Source organism: Bubalus bubalis, chromosome 3 (genome assembly GCF_019923935.1).
Source record: "Bubalus bubalis isolate 160015118507 breed Murrah chromosome 3, NDDB_SH_1, whole genome shotgun sequence".
In the NCBI taxonomy this organism is placed as follows: domain Eukaryota; kingdom Metazoa; phylum Chordata; class Mammalia; order Artiodactyla; family Bovidae; genus Bubalus; species Bubalus bubalis.
Window position 1 is genome coordinate 26866476 of NC_059159.1, and position 19326 is coordinate 26885801.

Consider the following 19326-nt stretch of genomic DNA (forward strand, 5'->3'; position numbering starts at 1 on the left):
CCCCCGAACTTATTTGTTTGCTCAAGTCTGAGCCTCCACGCCTCCCCCCAGACGCCCTCGGCCGCGTGCCCTGGACCCAGCGAGGGAGGAAGCAGGGCCGGGCAGCCTGACGCGAGTCTCGCCGCGGTCGCCGGCCGGCGGCGCTTTAATGGGGCTCTTGTGCGGCGCCGGCGGAGCGTGAGAGCCACCCTGGCGTCGGGCTCCCCGCTCCAGCTGCTCTCGAGAGGTGGAGCTCCTCCCCGCCCTCGACTGGCCCTGGCCTCTCTCTCCCAGCCTTCCGCTGGCTTTCTGTCCCCTGCACCCCCTGTATCCCTTTGCCACGACTGAAGGCAACCAGAAAAGTGGGAACTGGCGGCGAGGGGATGACCCACAGGCCTCGGCAAACACCTCAAGACCACAGGCACGGTGGCTCTGTCTTCCCCCCTCCCTAATCTCCCTAAAATGTCCACATCTCTTCATACCCACCCCACCCTGCAGTGGTCAGGACCCTTTGTGGGGGGTGGTTCTCTCAGGGTGGTGGCCAGAGTGGCGCCAAGGTGTACCTGGCAGAAGCCACACCCGGGCAGTGGCCCCAGGACTGTAAGGGTGGGTGAGAGGGCTGGGTCCCAACAGCTCAGGCTTCACGACCCCAGGTCCTGTGGGCAGCCCTACCCCAGCCAACTGGGTCTCTGTGTGTCTACTTGTCAGCCACGGTGTCTGGGTTCCTGTGGAAACGGGAGGGTGGGCAGGCAGAGTCACAGCTCTGGCCCCAAAGCAAGCTCTGGGCCAACCGGTAGGAGTTCTTGTCTGTGTTGGGGGGTGTGAGGAGGAACCAGACCCCAAGTCTTGCCAGACCCCAGCTATGCCTGATTCATGCCCACTAACACGGAGGAAATTGAGGGGAGGGGAGGGCTGAAGGACGAACAAAGGTCTGGTGTCTTTGCTGGCTGGAAGGAACCTACCCAGCCCCTCTCCCTTCATGCGGTGCTCAGGTGCGGAAGCCTGCCGTCCTAAGCCCCTTCCAGCCGTTGCCTCTGGATGGGGGTCATACTTGGGCCAGAACACTGTCTTGTGGTATTCCTCCAGGGCTGACTGCTGCTTTTCTGTTGCTCAGGATGTTCCAACCACTAGAAGGGGGGCTGGGGTGTGTGCCACTGGCTTTGTAAACCCTTGCTTTGGCTGTATTTTTATTTTGAGCAAAACAAATTTACAGGAAACTTTCCAGAATTTGAAGGGGGGGGCACCCTACCCCAAGACCAGGCATTTATCCCGGGTTTCGAGTGGATGGGGCAGGATAGGGGTAGGTGGCTGGTATCTGTGTAGCTCCCGTCTGGGCCAAGGCAGGCTGGCTTTCTCATCAAATTTATGGATTCTTCAGCTTGGAAAGAAGGGGCAGGGGATGCTGTGGCCTGAAATCAGGAAGGGGGTGTTAAGACAGCCTGGGGATGGGGTGGGGAAGCTGAGATGTTGGTAACTGGGAGCCACAGGCTAAACCATGTGGTTGCTCCAAGGAACCAGGAAGACTGAGAGCCCGGCTGGAAGAGAATGGCTTCCCTGCTCTCAATTTTATTTCAGACCTGGGCCCCCTGCTAGTTGAGCTAGTCTGACTCTATATCCAGTGCCTTTGCCTCCTGACCCCTGACCTCTGCCAAATATGCCTCTTTTCCCACTGTTCAACTGCTTCCATCCCCCACAACCCACTCCCCACCCCAGGTCCTTCCCTCAGGGTAACTTCCCCATCCTTCTGCTCCCCAGGCTCTGTTCCAAACACCCTTTCTGGCTCCTCTAGGTGGCTTATGGAACCACAGAGAACAGCCCCGTGACCTTCATGAACTTCACCGAGGACACTGCGAAGCAGAAGGCAGAAAGTGTGGGCAGAGTCATGCCTCACACAGAGGTGGGCCCCAGACACCCCCCTCCCACCACTCACCTGGGTGTGCCCCTGGGACATTTATTGCTTTCAATTAGAGATCCAAACAGCTCACTCCAGACACTGAGAACCCCCAGCCACGAGGTCTTCCTGGGCCTGGCCTGGGGCTTTCTCTGTGGGCTGAGGCCTGAACGGGAAGAGCTGGAACAGTGGCCAGCTGCCAGCTGAACTTCTCTGCAGCCTCCCTTCCTGTCTGAGGTGTGTTTTTGCCAAGCCCACTGTCTGTTTTGGGGCAGCCAGAACAGCCTCATAGAGGAGCCAGAGCACAGAGATTTTTCCTATACAGCTCTTTCTCTCCCATAGCCCTCCCCTCCTTCCCCACCTCATTTCAGCAGATTTCCTTTGTGCTTGGCATAAAGTTTCCCAAATAGCTTCTCCCTCAGGGAGTCCCTTGCATCTTGAAGACTGGCCCAGAGCACCTTTCACTCTCAAATTCCCAGCCTCCAGTGCTGATGCTTTATGCCAGCGTACCCGCCTTGTACCTTCCCCTCCCGCCTTGTACCTCGCCCCTCTGGGATTATTGCCAATGTGCTTCCCCTGGGGCCAACCTCTCTCCCCCCTAAAGTGAGTGTGCAGTGACACCAGTCCCTCCCATGTGTCTGCCGTGTTCCATGTGTCACTCACTGAGAGACCCACCTGTGAGGCAGACAAGCCAGGTGCGGTTCTCCCCATTTCACAGATGCAGACACGAGGCACAAGGGCTAAGCTTTCCTTGCCCAACGGTTGTGGCTCATTTCTTGACCAGGCTTTCAGATTCTGCCTGTCTGCCGCCTCTCCTGTTCATGTGGCCCTGCTCTGCCACCCTCTTTGGCTTCTTTATTTATTGCTTAGTGGGAAGTAAGAGGAGACTCCCTTCCTTCTGCACAGTTTATAATTCTTTAGCTAGCCTGGCCCCCCTTCTGGCCTCCTTCTCTGAGCAGCTCCCACCCACTCTGTTTCCTCCGCACCTCTGACTTGGGCCTCAACTGTTCTTTCATGCCCAGCTCAGGTACCCAACTGGTGACAGATCTACTCAGCCTGCGTCTCCATTCCTTGGGGATGGGCAGAGCCAGGGGGATTCATTATAGGGGGAAAGAAGGCAAAGCTCTCCCCATTCCTGAGGCCCCTCATCCTGAAGTGAGAGGGTGGGAGGCCCCAGCCTGAAGCTGCCTGGTCCCAGGCCCAGATTGTGAACACGGAGACGGGGACACTGACAGAGCTGAACACACCTGGAGAGCTGTGCATCCGAGGGTACTGCGTCATGCTGGGCTACTGGGGTGAGCCCCAGAAGACCGAGGAAGCAATTGGACAGGACAAGTGGTACCGGACAGGGTGAGAAGGCGGGGCAGGGTGGAGCGGTCGGCTGCCGAGGGGAAGTTGGGGGTCCTGAGGCTGAGTTGGGAACACTGAACTAGAACTGGGAGAACCAGTTGTCAAGATAGCCCCTTCCCATCTCGGAGACTTAGTTTCAAAAATGTATAAAATGAGGATGATCATATTCTCCAAATAGGGCTCCTGGAAGGACCAAACGCAGTACAGATGAGAACTCCTAGGGTAGCGCCTGCAAAATCTGAGCCTAGATTCAGGCAGTCATTTAATTCAGCAAATTCTAATTATGCACCCGCCATGTGCTGGCACTGTTCTAAACACTGGTGGTCCAGGGGAAAGCAATGCGGAGGATCCTGCTATTACTTCCCCCATGTCTGGTGGAGGGAGACAGATACAGTCAAGATCGTTTCCAACATTCATAAACACAACTAATAAGATAGGGTCACAGGAGAGAGAGTGGCTGTGGTGGAGAAGCGAGATTCCTTTCTCTTTGGTGATCAGAGGAGGCTTCTCTCAGGTGGAAATGTTTGAGCTGAAACCTGAATGGTAAGAAGCCAGCCCCAAAAGGTGTATGCATAGATAAGTTGAGAGAGAGAGAAAAAATATGCTCTAGGTATGGGTTTACTCAGTTTGGTCTGCCTCCTACATGAGATAGTTCCTCCTGTATGATCCAGGTAATGTCTTGTTCGTGCCATATGCCCCAGAGTCTAGAGTAGTGTAAGACATACTGTAGGTGTTTCCTAAGTGTTTGGGAGTGAGTGAGTGAGCCAGCCAGATGAGGCAGAGGTCAGAGGTAGCTCCTGGGCTTTCCTTGCAGAGACATTGCCACGATGGATGAGCAGGGCTTCTGCAAGATTGTGGGCCGCTCTAAGGATATGATCATCCGTGGCGGTGAGAATATCTACCCCGCCGAACTCGAAGACTTCTTTCACACACACCCACAGGTTCAGGAAGTGCAGGTGAGGCACCCAGCCCAGGTGAGAGCCCAAGAGCAGGGGACACAGATGGGGATGTATGATATCTGTCTCTGACTTTGGAAGGTGGTGGGAGTGAAGGATGACCGAATGGGGGAGGAAATCTGTGCCTGCATTCGGCTCAAGGAAGGGGAGAAGACCACGGCAGAGGAGATCAAGGCTTTCTGCAAAGGGAAGGTGGGAGCCTCAATTCACCCCAAGCATCGCTGTGCTGCCCAGTTCTCTAATACCCTCTGCCTGCCAACCTGTCAACCCACTGCCCACTATGACCCTACCCAACTTCATGCTTTATCCCCCTCTGGCCTGCAGATCTCCCACTTCAAGATTCCCCGGTACATCGTTTTTGTCACAAACTACCCCCTCACCGTCTCAGGAAAGGTATGTAAGGAGACCAGGGAGGGGCAGGGAAGTTGGAGCCCAGGTGCAGAAGGTCAGGTGGCCCTGCCTGAGCCTCCCTGAGTGATGAGCCAGAGTCTGTTGAGAGGCTGGCAGTTGGGTCACAAGTTTGTCAGCTCACCCTGGTTTGCCCTGAACTTTCCTGGCTTTAGCCTGAGAAACTCCTCAGTCCCAGGCAAACCAGCAGGGCTTGGACACCCTAGCTAGCTTGCCTAATTCTCACTTCTTTCACTTTCCTCTAGATACAGAAATTCAAACTTCGGGAGCAGATGGAGCAACATCTAAACCTGTGAATAAAGGAAAAGAGAAGATCCTTCCTCCCTGCCCTTCTCCCACATTCCCCATGTCTGCGTTGTGATCTGGCATAAAGAGATTCTCTGTTTACTTTGGCTGGTCTCTTGCTGGTGTGCTCTCTTTGCAGCTGCTACAGGATGGAGAAGGGAAGAGACCCAAAGCACTTTAAAACTCCTATTCCTTGTCAACGATGGTGCTAAGCACTTTGGTGTGCATTACCTATTTCATTTAATCCTTGCTCAATCCCTTTGAGATATCAACACAATTAGGGTGTTATCTAATCTAACACAATTATATATCAACACTCATTTCTTTTTCACATTGTTGCCAGATTAGTGCAGCAAGAAGTATTTTTTTAAATAGCTTTATTGAGTTATAATTCACATACTACCCAATTCACCCATTTAAAGTGTTACATTCAGTGGTTTTTAGTATATTCACAGATATGTGCACTGATCAACAAAGTCAACATAAAAAATGTTCATCACCTCTTAAAAATAAACTCTATACCCTTTAACTATCATCCTACATCCCCCTACTCCCCTATCCCTCCCAAGCAAACCAATTTTGATCTTTTTTCTTAATCAATAAAACCAGGGCTTCCTTGATGGGCAGTTAAAGCAGGATAAAGCAAGCTGTAGCTTGATCCAAGAAATAAAAAACAGCTAAACACATCAATTTCTAGTTCAGAGACAGAAGGAAAAGTTCCTTCTGCTTGCAAGCCTTATCTCCCATTGTTTGCCCTCAGCAGCAGCAGCAGCCTCATCTTTACTTTTTAGAAAATGAACATAAATTTAGGGTGTTCTGAATGCCAGTCACTATATACATACAGACACATCCATATCCTGTTGTATCCATATCCAGATACATCCAACATTTCCTGTAGAAATCTTTCCAAGAACACAGTCAAGCAGGCATTATCCCCATTTCACAAAGGATGAAACTGTAAGTTCAGTGTCTTGCCCAAATTTACACAGCTGGAATTAGAACTCAGCTGCCTGATTCCAAAGCCCATGATCTTTCCACTTCCTGGGACAGTTCTTCGGGTGTCTGATTGTCCAGCCCTTCTTCTGAACCCTATCTGTCCCACATACACCATCTCTGACTCTTCTCACAGCAGATGCCTGGGATTGGCCCGACCCAGGTGACAGCCTATGCTCTTGACCAAGCAGGGATTTTCTGCATCTGCAGCATTCAGTCCAAGTGCCGTCTCCTCCCCCACTGATTGCACAGTGGTAACAGACCAACCTCACAGCACGAAGCACACAGGCCTGGTGTCCAGGAGGTGCTGAATTAAATCGGTTGCCTGTTGTCGCTTGTTGGTTTATGTATCCCCTGTCTCCTGTACCTGCACTTCGCCCTAATCTTATGCATCTGGATGTCCTCAGCGCCCAAACTCTGAGCCAGGCACATAAAACGTGAAGAAACCTATTGAACGAACTAAGAGGTCCTGGCTCGATCCAGGAACTCGCTCCCGATGTGGTGCCAAAAACTGGGGAGCTGCCCCTCTACAAGTCGGACACCACTGAGCGACTTCACTTTCACTTTTCACTTTCATGCACTGGAGAAGGAAATGGCAACCCACTCCAGTATTCTTGCCAGGAGAATCCCAGGGACAGGGGAGCCTGGTAGGCTGCCATCTCAGGGGTCGCACAGAGTCGGACACGACTGAAGCGACTTAGCAGCAGCAGCAGCCCCTCTACACCTCCAGCCTCCAGAGAAAGGACGGCCGGGCGGCTGCGGTGAGGGCATCGGTGCCCAGCAGGTGGCGCTACGTCCCCGAGCCCTTAGCGCGGTGCTCCGGCAAAGGGCGCGGCCACGCAGCCCCAGTCCTTCCGCCGGGGCGGCCGCTCCCCCACCCCCACCCCGACCCCGCCCGGCTCTGCGCGCACCGTAAGACCTACCCTGGGCTTGTCTCGGCCTCGCGTCCTGACCCGCGCAACGGGCCGCTCAACCATAGCGGGCGCCATGGCCCTCCCGCGGTCCCAGGCCCGCGGCTGGGTGAAGGCCGCCAAGATGGCTCAGAGGCGCCGCCCCGCGGAGGACACGGGAGGACCCCCGAGTCCAGCGCCCGGGAGCCAGCGCGCCGCGCTTTACGTCCACGTGAGTGGGGAGGGGAGGCGGAGTCGCGGGAGCGGAGGACCGCGAACCCCCGTAGCGCTTGTCACGCTGCGGGCCCACCTGCGGTCCTTCACCGGCCCGAGACGAGGTCTGGGACCTGTTCCCTGGCGGGGAAAGATCTTGGTCCGGAGAACTGAAGTCTCTGGTGCTCACAATCTCGTTGACCTTGACAAGTGATTTCCCTTCTGAACCTCAGTTTTCTCCTACTGAAATTGGCTTACTAATCCCCTTGGAGAGTTGTGGCTTAGATGCGTGGCTTAGATGTTGACGGACCTCGGAATCAGGATGGGGGTGTGTGCGACTGAACCCTGGAAATGGCCGGGGCAGCCCAGGGTCACCTCTCATCCGGTTCACATGCCCCCTGCCCCCAGTGGCCCTACTGCGAGAAGCGCTGTACTTACTGCAACTTCAACAAGTACATCCCCCGTGGTGTGGACGAGGCTGCTCTGAGGCGCTGCCTGGTGACCGAGGCTCAGACGCTGCTGCGACTCAGCGGAGTGCGACGGTGGGTACTGGGGCCAGGGTCTTGGGAATTACATAGGGCAGCAGAACAGGTTGCAGGCATCCTGGAGGGCTCCCGCACATTTTCATCTGCATTCTCTTTCCCTAGAGTGGAATCTGTGTTCTTTGGTGGGGGTACCCCCAGTCTGGCCAGCCCCCATACTGTGGCAGCTGTCCTGGAGGTAGCGGCCCAGGCAGCTCACCTGCCTGCAGACTCCGAAGTCACGCTGGAGGCCAACCCCACTTCGGCCTCAGGCTCCAGGCTGGCAGCATTTGGGGCAGCAGGAGTCAACAGATTGTCCATTGGCCTCCAGGTAACCCATCTCACCCACCTTATCCTGGGGCATCCAGCTCATCCAGTCACATTCATTCATAGGGCAAATATTTATGGAGCTCCTTCTGTGTGGGAGGGCCCTGTAGGCACGGAAAAGTGTGAGGTGACACCTACTTGTCTGTTTCTATGCTAGACTACAAGCCCTAATAGGCAGGGATCATGCATGCCTTTTTGTTCATCATGGTATTACAAGCAGCCACTACAATTCCTGGCACACAGTAGATGCTTGAAAGATTTACTACCTGACTGGAGACACAGAAGGAGGCAGACAGGTTGTCAGATCATTGCAGCATGATAAAGTCTGCTTGTGAATGGGGTCTACAAAAGGCTTTCAAGAGTATGGCCTGAAGGGCGTGTCAGTCTGACAAAATCATGGAAACTTTCCTGGAGAAGGTGATGTTTGAATATGGAAGAGGAGTCCATCAGAGGAGGATGTTGGGGTGGGGAAAGACAGGATTTGGAAGAGCTTTCCTGTTTGGGGGGACCTTTGAGCCATTCCTTGTGACTGGAGAGGCTGGGGACAAAGTTGCAAGCTGGGGCCCAAAAGTCTTCAGCACCATACTAGGAAACTTGCGGTTTTACCTAGTGGTGACAAGGGAGTCACTGAAGGGTTTTAAGTGGGGAGAGAAACGTGTTCCTCTCAGGTTGACCCTTGGTATTTCTATAGCCGGTATCCCCACCCCCACTCCACACACACCCATTTCAAGTACATGTACCACTTACCAAAGAGTTTGGGGTCAGGGCTTTGTCATTATGGGATATATTGAAAGGGACATACCATTTCTGAGATATTCTGGCCTCCAAATACTTACATATCTTGAATCTAATTGTGAGAAAACATCAGGACACCTAAGAGACTTTGTATACGTATGGATAAGAACAGATAACATGAGATAGATCTACCCTGTTAACAACTTTTTAATGTGCAGTACAGTATTGCTGACTATAAACACAACGATGTACAGGTGATCTCTAGGACTAATTAAGAGATTTTGGGGGGGGTTGGCCGCAATATGTAGTTTGGGGAGTCTTAGTTTTCTGACCAGGGATTTTGAACCTGAGCCCCTGTCAGTGAAGACGCTGAGTCCTAACCGCTGGACTGCCAGGGAATTCCCTAACAGGTACTTTTTAAAACAACTGACCTGTACTGTTCAAAAATGTCGGTATCATAAATGACAAAGGCAGGATGAGGATCTCAACTAAAGGAGACTAAAGAGCCAGTGACAGCTGCGTGCAACGTGTGACCCCTGACTGAATACTGAATTGGGGTGGGAAGAGGAAATTACTGCAGCAGACATTTAGGGACAATTGGCCAACTTTGAATAAGACTCTGTATTAGATAACGGGATTGTGTCCATGTTACATTTCCTGAACTCTGTAATTAGATTGTGGTTGTGTAAGGGAATGTCCTTAAGAAATGTTTTTTACGTTTAGATAACCATATTACAAGTACCTACTAGCCTGTGGGCAATGGCTGTCATATTCTACTAAAATGTTCTGTATCTTTACTGACCAATATAGTTGCCACTGACCTCATGCTAGGAAACACTTAGAATGGGAGTATTTAAATTTAATTAACTTCTAAAATATAAACAACTACATGTGGTTAGTATCTACTGTATTGGACAGTGCAGTTACAGAACATTTACATCATCTCAGATGGTTCTTTTAGACAGCATGGTCTATAACTTACTCTCAAAAAATTCAACATCATCATAATGAATGTGTATATTTAGAGAGGGGGCTCCCGAGGTGGTGCTAGTGGAAGAGAACTCGCCTGCCAGTGCAGCAGCTGTGAGAGACACGAGTTTGATCCTTGGGTCAGGAAGATCCTGTGGAGGAGGGTATGGCAGCCCACTCCAGTATTCTTGCCTGGGGAATCTGATGGACAGAGGAGCCTGACTGGCTATGGTCCATAGTGTTGGAAAGACTTGGACACAACTGAAGCAACTTAGCACATATTTAGAGAGAGACAAAGCAAAAGTGGCAAAAATGTTAATTGCAACTTTTCTATAAGTTTGAAAATTTCAAAAGAAAAAGTAAAATCAAAAAAAGATTGTTGGCTTTGGAGTCAGACAGTCCTAATCTCCAGGTCTGTCTTCACCATTGTTTGACCTTGGGCAAGCTCCTTAATGAACTCCAGTTTTGTCATCTGTAAAATGGAGCTAGTGTTGGAGGGTTCTAGGCATAAATTAGATATTGCCTAAGAATGCTTTGCACATGGTAGCCCTTTCGTGAATGGTACCCTTGCTACTGGCTTGACCATCCACCTTCTGGCTCCCTGCCATGTCCTGTGTTTTCCCCTGGATCTGTGTCTGCAGTAAGTCCAGCCAGGTGTTTCTGTCTCCCTCTGAGCTGGCCTGCGTGCTTATACTCCACCCTCTCTCTCCAGTCTCTAGATGACACTGAGCTCCAGCTGCTGGGGAGGACACACTCAGCCAGGGATGCTCTGCAGACCCTGGCGGAGGCCCAGCACCTCTTCCCAGGGCGTGTTTCTGTGGACCTGATGCTAGGGCTGCCGGCACAGCAGGTGGGGCCGTGGCTCAGGCAGCTGCAGGAACTGCTGCGCCGCTGTGATGACCACGTGTCCCTCTACCAGCTGTCCCTGGAGCGGGGCACCGCACTCTTCACCCAGGTGCAGCAGGGTACCCTTCCTGCCCCGGACCCCGAACTGGCCGCTGAGATGTACCAGGAGGGACGGGCAGTCCTGCGGGAGGCTGGCTTTCGCCAGTATGAGGTCTCCAACTTTGCCCGGAATGTAAGTCCTGAAGCTGAAGGTGGGGCCTGGGTGGTCTAAGGCATGACAGGGCAGTTGTGGCCCTTTGGGGAGAAGGGTGCTTCCAAGGCCTGAGATGGTGGGACATTGTAACCAGGTGCCTCTTACCTGAACAGGGATCGGCCCACCTACTTCTCTCTGCATTGACTGTTCCCTCCCTCCCGACAGGGGGCGCTTAGTACCCACAATTGGACTTACTGGCAGTGTGGTCAGTACCTTGGCGTTGGGCCCGGTGAGTCCCATGAACCACAGATGGGATGACTCAGGAGAACAGTGTCATGGCTGTGTGCTCTTGGGCCGCTTAACCTCTCCGGCCCTCTGTTTCCTCATATGTAGAGTGTGGCCAAAAGTATTACCTACTTTGTAGAGCTCTTAAGTATGTGTTTTGAGGTGCGTGGGATAGTACCTGGCACTGTGGTTCTTGATCTTTAGCATGCATCAGAATTACTTGGACCGCTTGTTAAAACCCAACTGAATCCCAACCAAATTCTGGAATTTCTGGAATTGGACAGGGCCTGAGGATTTACATTTCTAGCATATAAAATGCTGTTGGTCAAGAGGCCGCGCTTTGAGAACCACTGACTTAGTTAGCATCTGGCAAGCACACAGTGTAGGCTGCTGTTCACCTGTTTATGTTTTCAGGGGCCCATGGGCGATTTATACCCCAGGGGGCCGGGGGCCACACCCGAGAGGCTCGGATCCAGACCCTAGAGCCTGACAACTGGATGAAGGAGGTGATGCTGTTTGGTCATGGCACCCGGAGGCGCATCCCCCTGAGTGAGCTGGAGCTGTGAGCACTTGAGGGCTCTCCACCCAGGCTTCTCCTGTACCCCAAAGAGCCACCCACCTACACATCTTTGTTTCCTGCCTTGCCCCTTCCCCCACCCTGTCCCATGCTGTGTGATCCTCATAAATCCCCCATACACATATCCCAACTAGAGTCTGACGAATGGGAGAAGTATAAGTCTTCTCTCCAAGACCCCCTATTGGTTTTTCTTTCAGGCTGGAGGAAGTTTTGGCCATGGGGCTACGCACAGACGTGGGCATCACTCACCAGGTAAGAGGTCTATCTTACCTGGTAAGAATCACTCTGTCTCACTCTGTCTTCTATACACACACACACACCCTCCCATTCCTCTGGCACTGGCAGCTAGAGGTAGGGCCTTGGTCTAGCTGAGACCTGATGGGCGGGAGCACTGGGCAGGAAGGCGATGGTGAGAACCCTCGACCAGGGCTGCAGAGACCTGAGCTCTAGTCCCCATCTGCTGCAGCTTAGACACACCTCCTTTCACCTCTGAATATTGACTTTCTCAGCCATCTAAGGGAATAGGCTAGATTAAGAATTTTCAAATGTTTTTTAAGCAGAGCTAAAAACTCAGATAGTAAGTGCAATAAAGATCAGTGAGGCCCAGAACTGCTCTAGATGAAATCAGAGCCATAGAACCTGGACTTCTTGTTGAGTTGCTAAGTCACGTCTGACTCTTTCCAACCCCAAGAACTGTAGCATGCCAGGCTCCTCTGTCCTCCACTACCTCCTCGAGTTTGCTCAAATTCATGTTGTCCATTGAGTTGGTGATGCTATCTAACCTCTGGATAGCACCTCTGCTATCTCATCCTCTGCCACCCCCTTCATCTTTTGCCTTCAACCTTTTCCATCATCAGGGTCTTTTCCAGTGAGATCTCCAACTAGGGTTGGCCATACTCTGACCAAAACAGGGAGGGGAATGAGCAAAGGAAGACCTGGCTTGGCTGGGAGCCGGATCTGGCTTGGACATGGAATAGGAGTGAAGGAGCCCACCTCCCTGCTGACCCATTGACCTGGTCCTGGTGTGCGTGATAGTCGGTTTCTAAGATCTCTGTGCTGGCCTGGAGCCACCCCTCACTACACCCCCAGGCAGGTGGCCTAGAAAAGCCCCTGCCAGCTCCCCACCTTGTGGTTCCTGCACCTCTGCCCCTTCTTGTTTTCCCAGCACTGGCAGCAGTTTGAGCCCCAGCTGACCCTGTGGGACCTGTTTGGAGCCAGCAAGGAGGTGAAGGAGCTACAGGAGCAGGGCTTGTTGCTGCTGGATCACAGGTGTGTTGTGGGGGCAGTGGTTAAGGTGTCCCAGGGAACCCTGACTACACATCTGCAGACCAGAGAGAGGTGAGAAAGATTGACAAGGAAGGGCCTCTGGCACCAGGGCCTTGGCATGGCAGAGGGTGAGGATTGAAACTAGTAAGAAGGGGCAGTCACAGCCAGGCCTCTTGTTCCAGGGGTCTTCGGTGTTCCTGGGAGGGGCTGGCTGTGCTGGACTCTCTGTTGCTGTCCCTTCTATCTCGGCTCCAAGAGGCCTGGCAGCAGAGAACCCCCTCTTCCGTGCCCAGAGGATAGCCACCGGAGGAGAGCCACGTGTTCTGTAGCCAGGACTCTGCAGGTAGGCTTTGGGGGCTGGGATGACTGCAGACATCGCCACTGGCAGGTGCTGTCCTGGTTCTGATCACTGCCCAGCCCTGGCATCCCCAGGGGAATGGCTACAGTGAGGCAGATGGGGGGAAAGGGAAATTCCTCCCCTGGTAATTCTCCTGGCCTTTTACCTGCAGAAACGGTCACCTGATTTTATGTAAATAACCTAATAAGCCTATCTGGAACCTGTCTTAACTGTGGTCCTCTCCTTTGTCTGGGCTTCGGTGAAGTGTGGGATCCTGATTTGGGGGCTTGAGGATCAGTGTAGGTCTGAGATTCCTTCCTGAACCTCATCATTTGGCTGTGATCTTAGCTTTTATCCATTATCCTTGTCTAAATCAGTGGTTAGGTTGGAAGCTGCAAAATGTAAATTTCTGACTCTATCATTCCCTCCACATTCATTAACTGGCATGCGTCCATAAAAAAAAAGCTTCCCCTTTCTTTTTTTAAGGGCTGCTGCTGCTAGGTCGCTTCAGTCATGTCCGACTCTGTGCGACCCCACAGACGGCAGCCCACCAGGCTCCTCTGTCCCTGGGATTCTCCAGGCAAGAACACTGGAGTGGGTTGCCATTTCCTTCTCCAATGCATGAAAGTGAAAAGTGAAAGTGAAGTCGCTCAGTCGTCTCCGACTCCTAGCGACCCCATGGACTGCAGCCCACCAGGCTCCTCCGTCCATGCGATTTTCCAGGCAAGAGTACTGGAGTGGGTGCCATTGCCTTCTCCATTTTTTAAGGGCAGATACTCTTAACCTAATAATTCTATGCAGTGTCGGGGAGGCTGGTGGAGAGGAAGGTATTTCCTGTAAAGAGGCAAATAACTTATCATGTCAAAGGGTTCCCTGTTGCCAAAGGTAACTTAGTACCCTTGCAAATCAGGGCATGCAAAGCTCAGCCTCTAGCTGGGTGACTAAGGGTGGGGTTTCCCCCTCCCTCAGAGGTGAGCACATGCATTTCCCCTGTGCCTAGTGGGTGTGAGTATCAGGGTTTTTTTTTGACCTGTGGTAACATGGTAAGTGTTACCACCTCTCCTTTATTCATGAAATATTCAGCAAGCACTGTGTGCCAGCACTGAGCAGAGCGGAGGAAGACCTAACCCAGCCCTCAAGGCACTCACCACCATGTTGACAGACATATAATGAGAGAAACTCCAGGGCTATTAGTGAATGTGTATAGAGGAGCCGGGGAAGCCTGCAGCGCCTTTGGTTCTGAGGGACTGACAGCAGAAAAGGAGAAATGCCTTTTTCCTACTACCTCCTCTGACCCCAGCATAGCTTGTACGGTGACCTGTGCGTTCTGCCTGGGAGCCTCTTCTTGAGCCTTCCCTGATCGTGATATTCAAGACGTGAGCACGGGGCCAGTGCAGGTGTGCCATCAGATAACCTGGGCCCACTCAGGTTTCTCCCTGCTGCCAGGGCTCGTGCCACCTGAGATGCCTGGGCCCTCCCTGCTGGGGCACCTCATGAGGTCTGTGCAGAGGGGCTGAATGGGAGTCCTTCACCTTCTGTGATTCAGCCCGCCCCCCTCCCTGTCACCAGGTTGTTAGGTAGGTAGAATAGGGAAAAGGAGTCCAAAATGGCGGTGACTAAAAAACAAGGAAGGGAAAAGCCCACAAAAATAAAACAAAAGGTCCGAGAACCGGAGTGAGGACCTCAGGTAAAACAAACAACACTCCTGGCTGGCCCAATTTACATAGGACAGGCCCAGGGAGAGGAAAACATATAAAAGGAGGAGCCAAAGCTAGCTCGCTCTCCCGCGCTGGGGCGCTCTTCTCCTCATGTCTTTGGATTGGTGTGCCCTCACACCTCGAAGATGGATTTTCCTGCTATCTTCTAAATAAAATAGAGCCGTAACACTGAGCTGTAACACTGATTTGTCTAAGAGCTGTAACATGGTCCATTCAAGACCTGAGAGCTATAACACGGTCTATCCAAGACCTGAGAGCGGTGACACGCCGAGGGGGCTTTAATGTCCGTCACTCCAAATCTTTGTTGTGACGAGACAAAGAACCGAGGAACATACGCTCGCGCGACAAGGTGAATCAGAGTCTCCAGAAGGTGGAGCCCAGGAATCTAGTTTTTAATCGTGGCTCTAGTGGTCAGGCCAGGTTGAGAAACCCCATCCTGTCCTGCCTTCCATTCTTAGGGATGGGTATCTGGTGAAATAAAGGAAATGAGGCTAATTCCAGACATGGCCAAGTGGAGTGAGGTCCTTCCCTCTGTGTCCAGGCCTTCTCAGGATCATTCATCAGAGGGGTTCTCCTCCTGCATGTGGAGGCTTCTCTTGGATTGCCATTGCCTTCTCCAGGGGATCTTCCCAATGCAGGGATCAAACCCGGGTCTCCTGCATTGCAGGCAGACGCTTTACCGTCTGAGGCACCAGGGAAGCCCTGTTGAAAGGCATATAGATACAAATAAGAAGGGTGAACAAACTACTCTGATGATGAGGTGATGGGAGGAGTTAGAGAAATGTGTTGTGTGTGTGTGAGTGTGGTTACAGCTTGCAGGACCAAAGCTTCCCCACCTGGAGTGCTGACGGTTTTAGGGCTGACAGTGGGGCCACCCCAACCCTCACCCCCACCCCATTCCTACCCCCACCCTCATTGACACCAAGTAAAGTAAGCCGGACAGCTATTTTGACTTGCGTTTTACATATGGGGACATTCGAAGAGGCCATCTAAGTTGACTCAAGTCATATAAGCAGTAAGGTAGCAGACCTGGTGTAACACTTCTGGACATTTAGAACTTTCTGTCACATTGTTTTATTCTGACCATGGGTCAGGTTGATTGACCTGTCTCTTAAATTAGCCAAAATTCTGACCTCTCTCTGGCCCCTCTGCCTCAGGCTTGAAGCTGCCATCTCTGCCTTGGTGCTTGGCCTCAGTTTCTGTGTTTTCCCTCCGGGGGAACCCACGTGTCCCGCCTTCGAGAGACCATCCACTTCCTGGAGAGGAACTGCATCCTGCAAAGAAAGGACTTTAAGTAATGGGGTTGCTGTAAACTGAATGTTCGTCTTCCTCCCAAATCCATGTGCGGAAACTTCATCCCTGGAGGCATGGTCTTCAGGGGCGGCGCTTTGGGAGGTAATTAGGTCATGAGGATAGAGCCCTCATGAAAGGGATTAATGTGCTTATGAAAGAGAGCTCCCTGGCCTCTTCCACCATGCGATGACATGGAGGGAAGACAGATGGCTATGTACCAGGAATCAAGCCCTCACCAAATCTCCTGGGACCTTGATTTTGGACTTCCCAGCCTTCAGAACTGTGAGAAATAAATGTTTGTTCTTTAAGCCACCCAGGCTATGGTATTTTTGTTTTAGCGGCCTGAATGTGCTAAGACAAGGATGAAATAACTTACATGGTAACTTGTTTTATTGTTCAAAATATTTACCAGTATATATTCCTGCTCTGTTGAGCCTGGGAAGGGCCAGGAAACTTGCCCAACACAGATTGTAAGAGCCAGTGGGTAATCCACCATCTCCTGTTGCAGGAAGGGGGACCCCTTCCGGGGCCCGAAACGGAGCTCCTGTCTAACACTCAGAAATGAATTGTCCGAGGAGACACACGTGCTGACAAAGCAGGAGGTTTTATTGGGAAAGAGCGCCCAGGCGGAGAGCAGGAGGGAACCCAGGAGAACTGCTCTGCCACAGTGGCTGGCAGTCTCGGGGTTTATGGTGATGGGATTAGTGTCCGGGTTGTCTTTAGCCATTCATTCTGACTCAGAGTCCTTCCTGGTAATGCACGCCTTGTTCACCCAAGATGGATGCCAGTGAGGAGGATTCTGGAAGGTGGTCGGACATGTGGTGTCTCTTTTTGACCTCTCCTGAACTCTCCCAGCTGGTGGTGGCTTATTAATTCCGTGGTCCTTACCAGGACCTCCTGTCATAAAACTCATTCTAATGGTTACTATGATGCCTGGCCAGGGTGGGCGGTTTCAGTCCGTGTGCTTCCCCTAACACTTTCACCACAGAGGCCTGCAGTGTTAAAATAGAGGCCCTTGCATTCACCCGGGTCCTAGAGTGGAGAAGATGTTGGGCAGAGGAGTGGCCGACCACAACAGATAGGAAGGAGCAGGAGGGGGTGGTAACACTCGCTGTTGCGTATTACAGTTGGACTATACTGCTTGATTCCATTTGTAATCAACCCTGGCATTCAGAGGTTAACTACTTTTAGATCTTGGTGTGTATCTTAGCAGAGATTCTTACATGCGAATGAACATCTTTAGATAAAGTCTTACGAAAAGGGGACAATACGCATCTTGCTTTCGTCACCTTCTTATTCTCCCTCAGATGTGGTGGGCATTTTGTCATGTCAAATTCATATCTCCATTCTAATTTTTTAGTGTAGCTTCATAGGGTACCACTGCATGGTTATCCCCAAATTTAGTTTACCAATTCCTTTTTGGTGAAGTAGAAGGTTTACTTTTTTATTTTTATAAACTTTATTTATAATGAATGTCTTGCATAAATATTTTTATACACTGGCTCGATCATTTCCTTACATTTAGGCTAAATCCCAAGGAGTGGGGTTGCTGATTCCAAAGAGATTCGCATCCTTCATTTGGATACACAGCGCCAAACCGCACTCCAGGAGGCCTGGCACTTCACGCCTTGCCAGCTCACTGGTCATCAATAGCAAGCGTGATCAGTTTTTCCAGAGGATTTCAGTCTGCAGAGCGCTATTAATTCTCACTTTAGTATCAGCTAAGGTACTGTCTCCCTAACTCAGGCAACTGTTTTGTTCCACCTGATCACTTCCACCCAGGCAGAAGACCCAGCTGAAACTGTGCCCGTGTGTTCAGATTGCCTCTGAACTCCTCATCCAGACCCCACTTCTGGGAGATTCATCTCCATCCTCTCTTCTTCCTGCTTTCCTTTGTTTTCCCTGAGGGGATTTTTGAAGCCAGTTTTTCAATTTTTTGTTTTGTTTTGTTTTCTTGGCCCTTGGCATGTGGACTCTTAGTTCCCTGACTAGGGATCGAACCTGCACCCCTGTATTGGAAGCACAGGGTCTTAACCATTGGACCACCAGGGACGTCCCAAAGCCAATTTTAAAAATTATACAAAGAACATTATAGAAACATTAGTCAGACTTTTAAGTGAAAAAAAATGTCTACAATCAGTGGTCCCAGCAAACTCAGCTGTGTCTGTGTTCTCTCCCAGTCCTCATGCAAATGCGTGCAAGACTTCTGCCTAATTGTGCTCCAGACACAGACCTAATTTTGCATTCTGCTCCTTTTTCTTCTCAGTCTGTCTTAAGCATTTTTCCATATGGTTACATGGTCATCATCTTACTCATTTTAATTGTTGCACAGTGTTCCAGTAAGTGAATAATTGTAGTAAGTATTACCCTAATATGTCATTTAAATGGTTCCCCATTTTTCTCTATTACAAATCATATTGTAGTACATGGTTTTATGGATATAGCTTCTTCCTGCATTTGAATTATTTCCTCAGATCACTTCTCAAGAATTGATCTGCTGCTGGGTTGGGTATTAAGAAGCAATCAGGAAACAACTCTTTTCCAAATCCTATTCTATTTACATATGTATGTACATATATACAAATATAGTTTAAAAAATAGTCTAATGTGTCATAATGGTACCTTGTTTCAATTTACATTTTAAAGTTTTCCAGCTGATTGGGTCAAAGGGTATGGATGCTTTAATGATTCTTGGTATGAGTTGTTATATTGTTTTCCAAGGGACTTTTCTTTTTTTTAGAAATTTTCCTGTTCAAAAAATAATAACAATTTTTTTCAACCATATAGAAGAAAGCAAAACTTCTACTATCTAGGAATTACCACTACAACATTTGGCCAACCATCCCTCCAGGCATTTCTTGATATACATATCTATGTAGAAATAAAAATAATTTTTCACAAAAGGGATCATACTCATGTGCCAGCTTTGCAACCTGTTTCTTTTACTCAACAATATGTCCTAGGTTTTTCTGGTTGGATCTGCCATAATGTGATAGCATAATGTAGTACAGTAATAGCTGTAAGCCAGGCATGGTGCAAGAATTTTATCTGCATTAATTCATTTAGGCACCACAACCACCCAGTGAGATGAATTTTGTTATTATCACACCCACTTTACAGATGAGCAGACAGGCTCAGACAAATTGACTGCCCCAGGTCACATCACTAGGAGGCGATAGGCAAGCTGAGTTCACTGAGGCTCCAAAACAGATACTTATGTACATAATACATGAATAAATTCTAAATGTAAAATGGTAATAATAAATGTAAGCATTACCATAGTGTAGTCACCCT

The 19326-nt window shown here is 50.7% G+C and overlaps 2 protein-coding genes and 1 long non-coding RNA gene across 8 annotated transcripts in view; 2 read left to right on the forward strand and 1 right to left on the reverse strand.

Annotated features, from left to right (window-relative positions):
• The window catches only part of ACSF2 (acyl-CoA synthetase family member 2), a 31491-nt gene extending 26515 nt beyond the window's left edge, over positions 1–4976 (forward strand). For both annotated transcript variants that reach the window (XM_025280331.3, XM_006041160.4), the window contains 6 exons: positions 1769–1876; positions 3069–3220; positions 4035–4176; positions 4258–4368; positions 4501–4569; positions 4830–4976. In XM_025280331.3, coding sequence (XP_025136116.3) covers positions 1769–1876; positions 3069–3220; positions 4035–4176; positions 4258–4368; positions 4501–4569; positions 4830–4880 — 633 coding nt within the window. In that variant the 3' untranslated portion in view covers positions 4881–4976. The remainder of the gene's footprint in view (positions 1–1768; positions 1877–3068; positions 3221–4034; positions 4177–4257; positions 4369–4500; positions 4570–4829) is intronic.
• On the reverse strand, positions 1157–3069 carry LOC123332623. The gene is made up of 2 exons (XR_006549526.2): positions 1910–3069; positions 1157–1388 (listed from the first exon to the last, which is right to left on the reverse strand). It is a non-coding gene; the product is annotated as an uncharacterized LOC123332623 (long non-coding RNA).
• Positions 4977–6459: 1483 nt separating the features above from the next.
• Positions 6460–16344, forward strand: RSAD1 (radical S-adenosyl methionine domain containing 1). 5 transcript variants are annotated; one of them, XM_045164809.1, is made up of 10 exons: positions 6461–6984; positions 7374–7507; positions 7613–7817; positions 10473–10595; positions 10782–10845; positions 11256–11403; positions 11616–11670; positions 12584–12756; positions 12867–13027; positions 15897–16344. In XM_045164809.1, exons 1-9 carry the CDS (start codon positions 6850–6852, stop codon positions 12982–12984), a joined length of 1155 nt encoding a protein of 384 aa, XP_045020744.1. In that variant the 5' UTR covers positions 6461–6849; the 3' UTR covers positions 12985–13027; positions 15897–16344. The 5 variants fall into 5 exon arrangements, 4 of the variants coding, with proteins under 4 accessions (XP_006041224.2, XP_045020744.1, XP_044795030.2 ...); XM_044939095.2 differs by having other exon boundaries at positions 6465–6984; positions 10230–10595; XM_006041161.4 differs by having other exon boundaries at positions 6474–6984; positions 10230–10595; positions 12584–12687.
• Positions 16345–19326: the final 2982 nt, after the last annotated feature.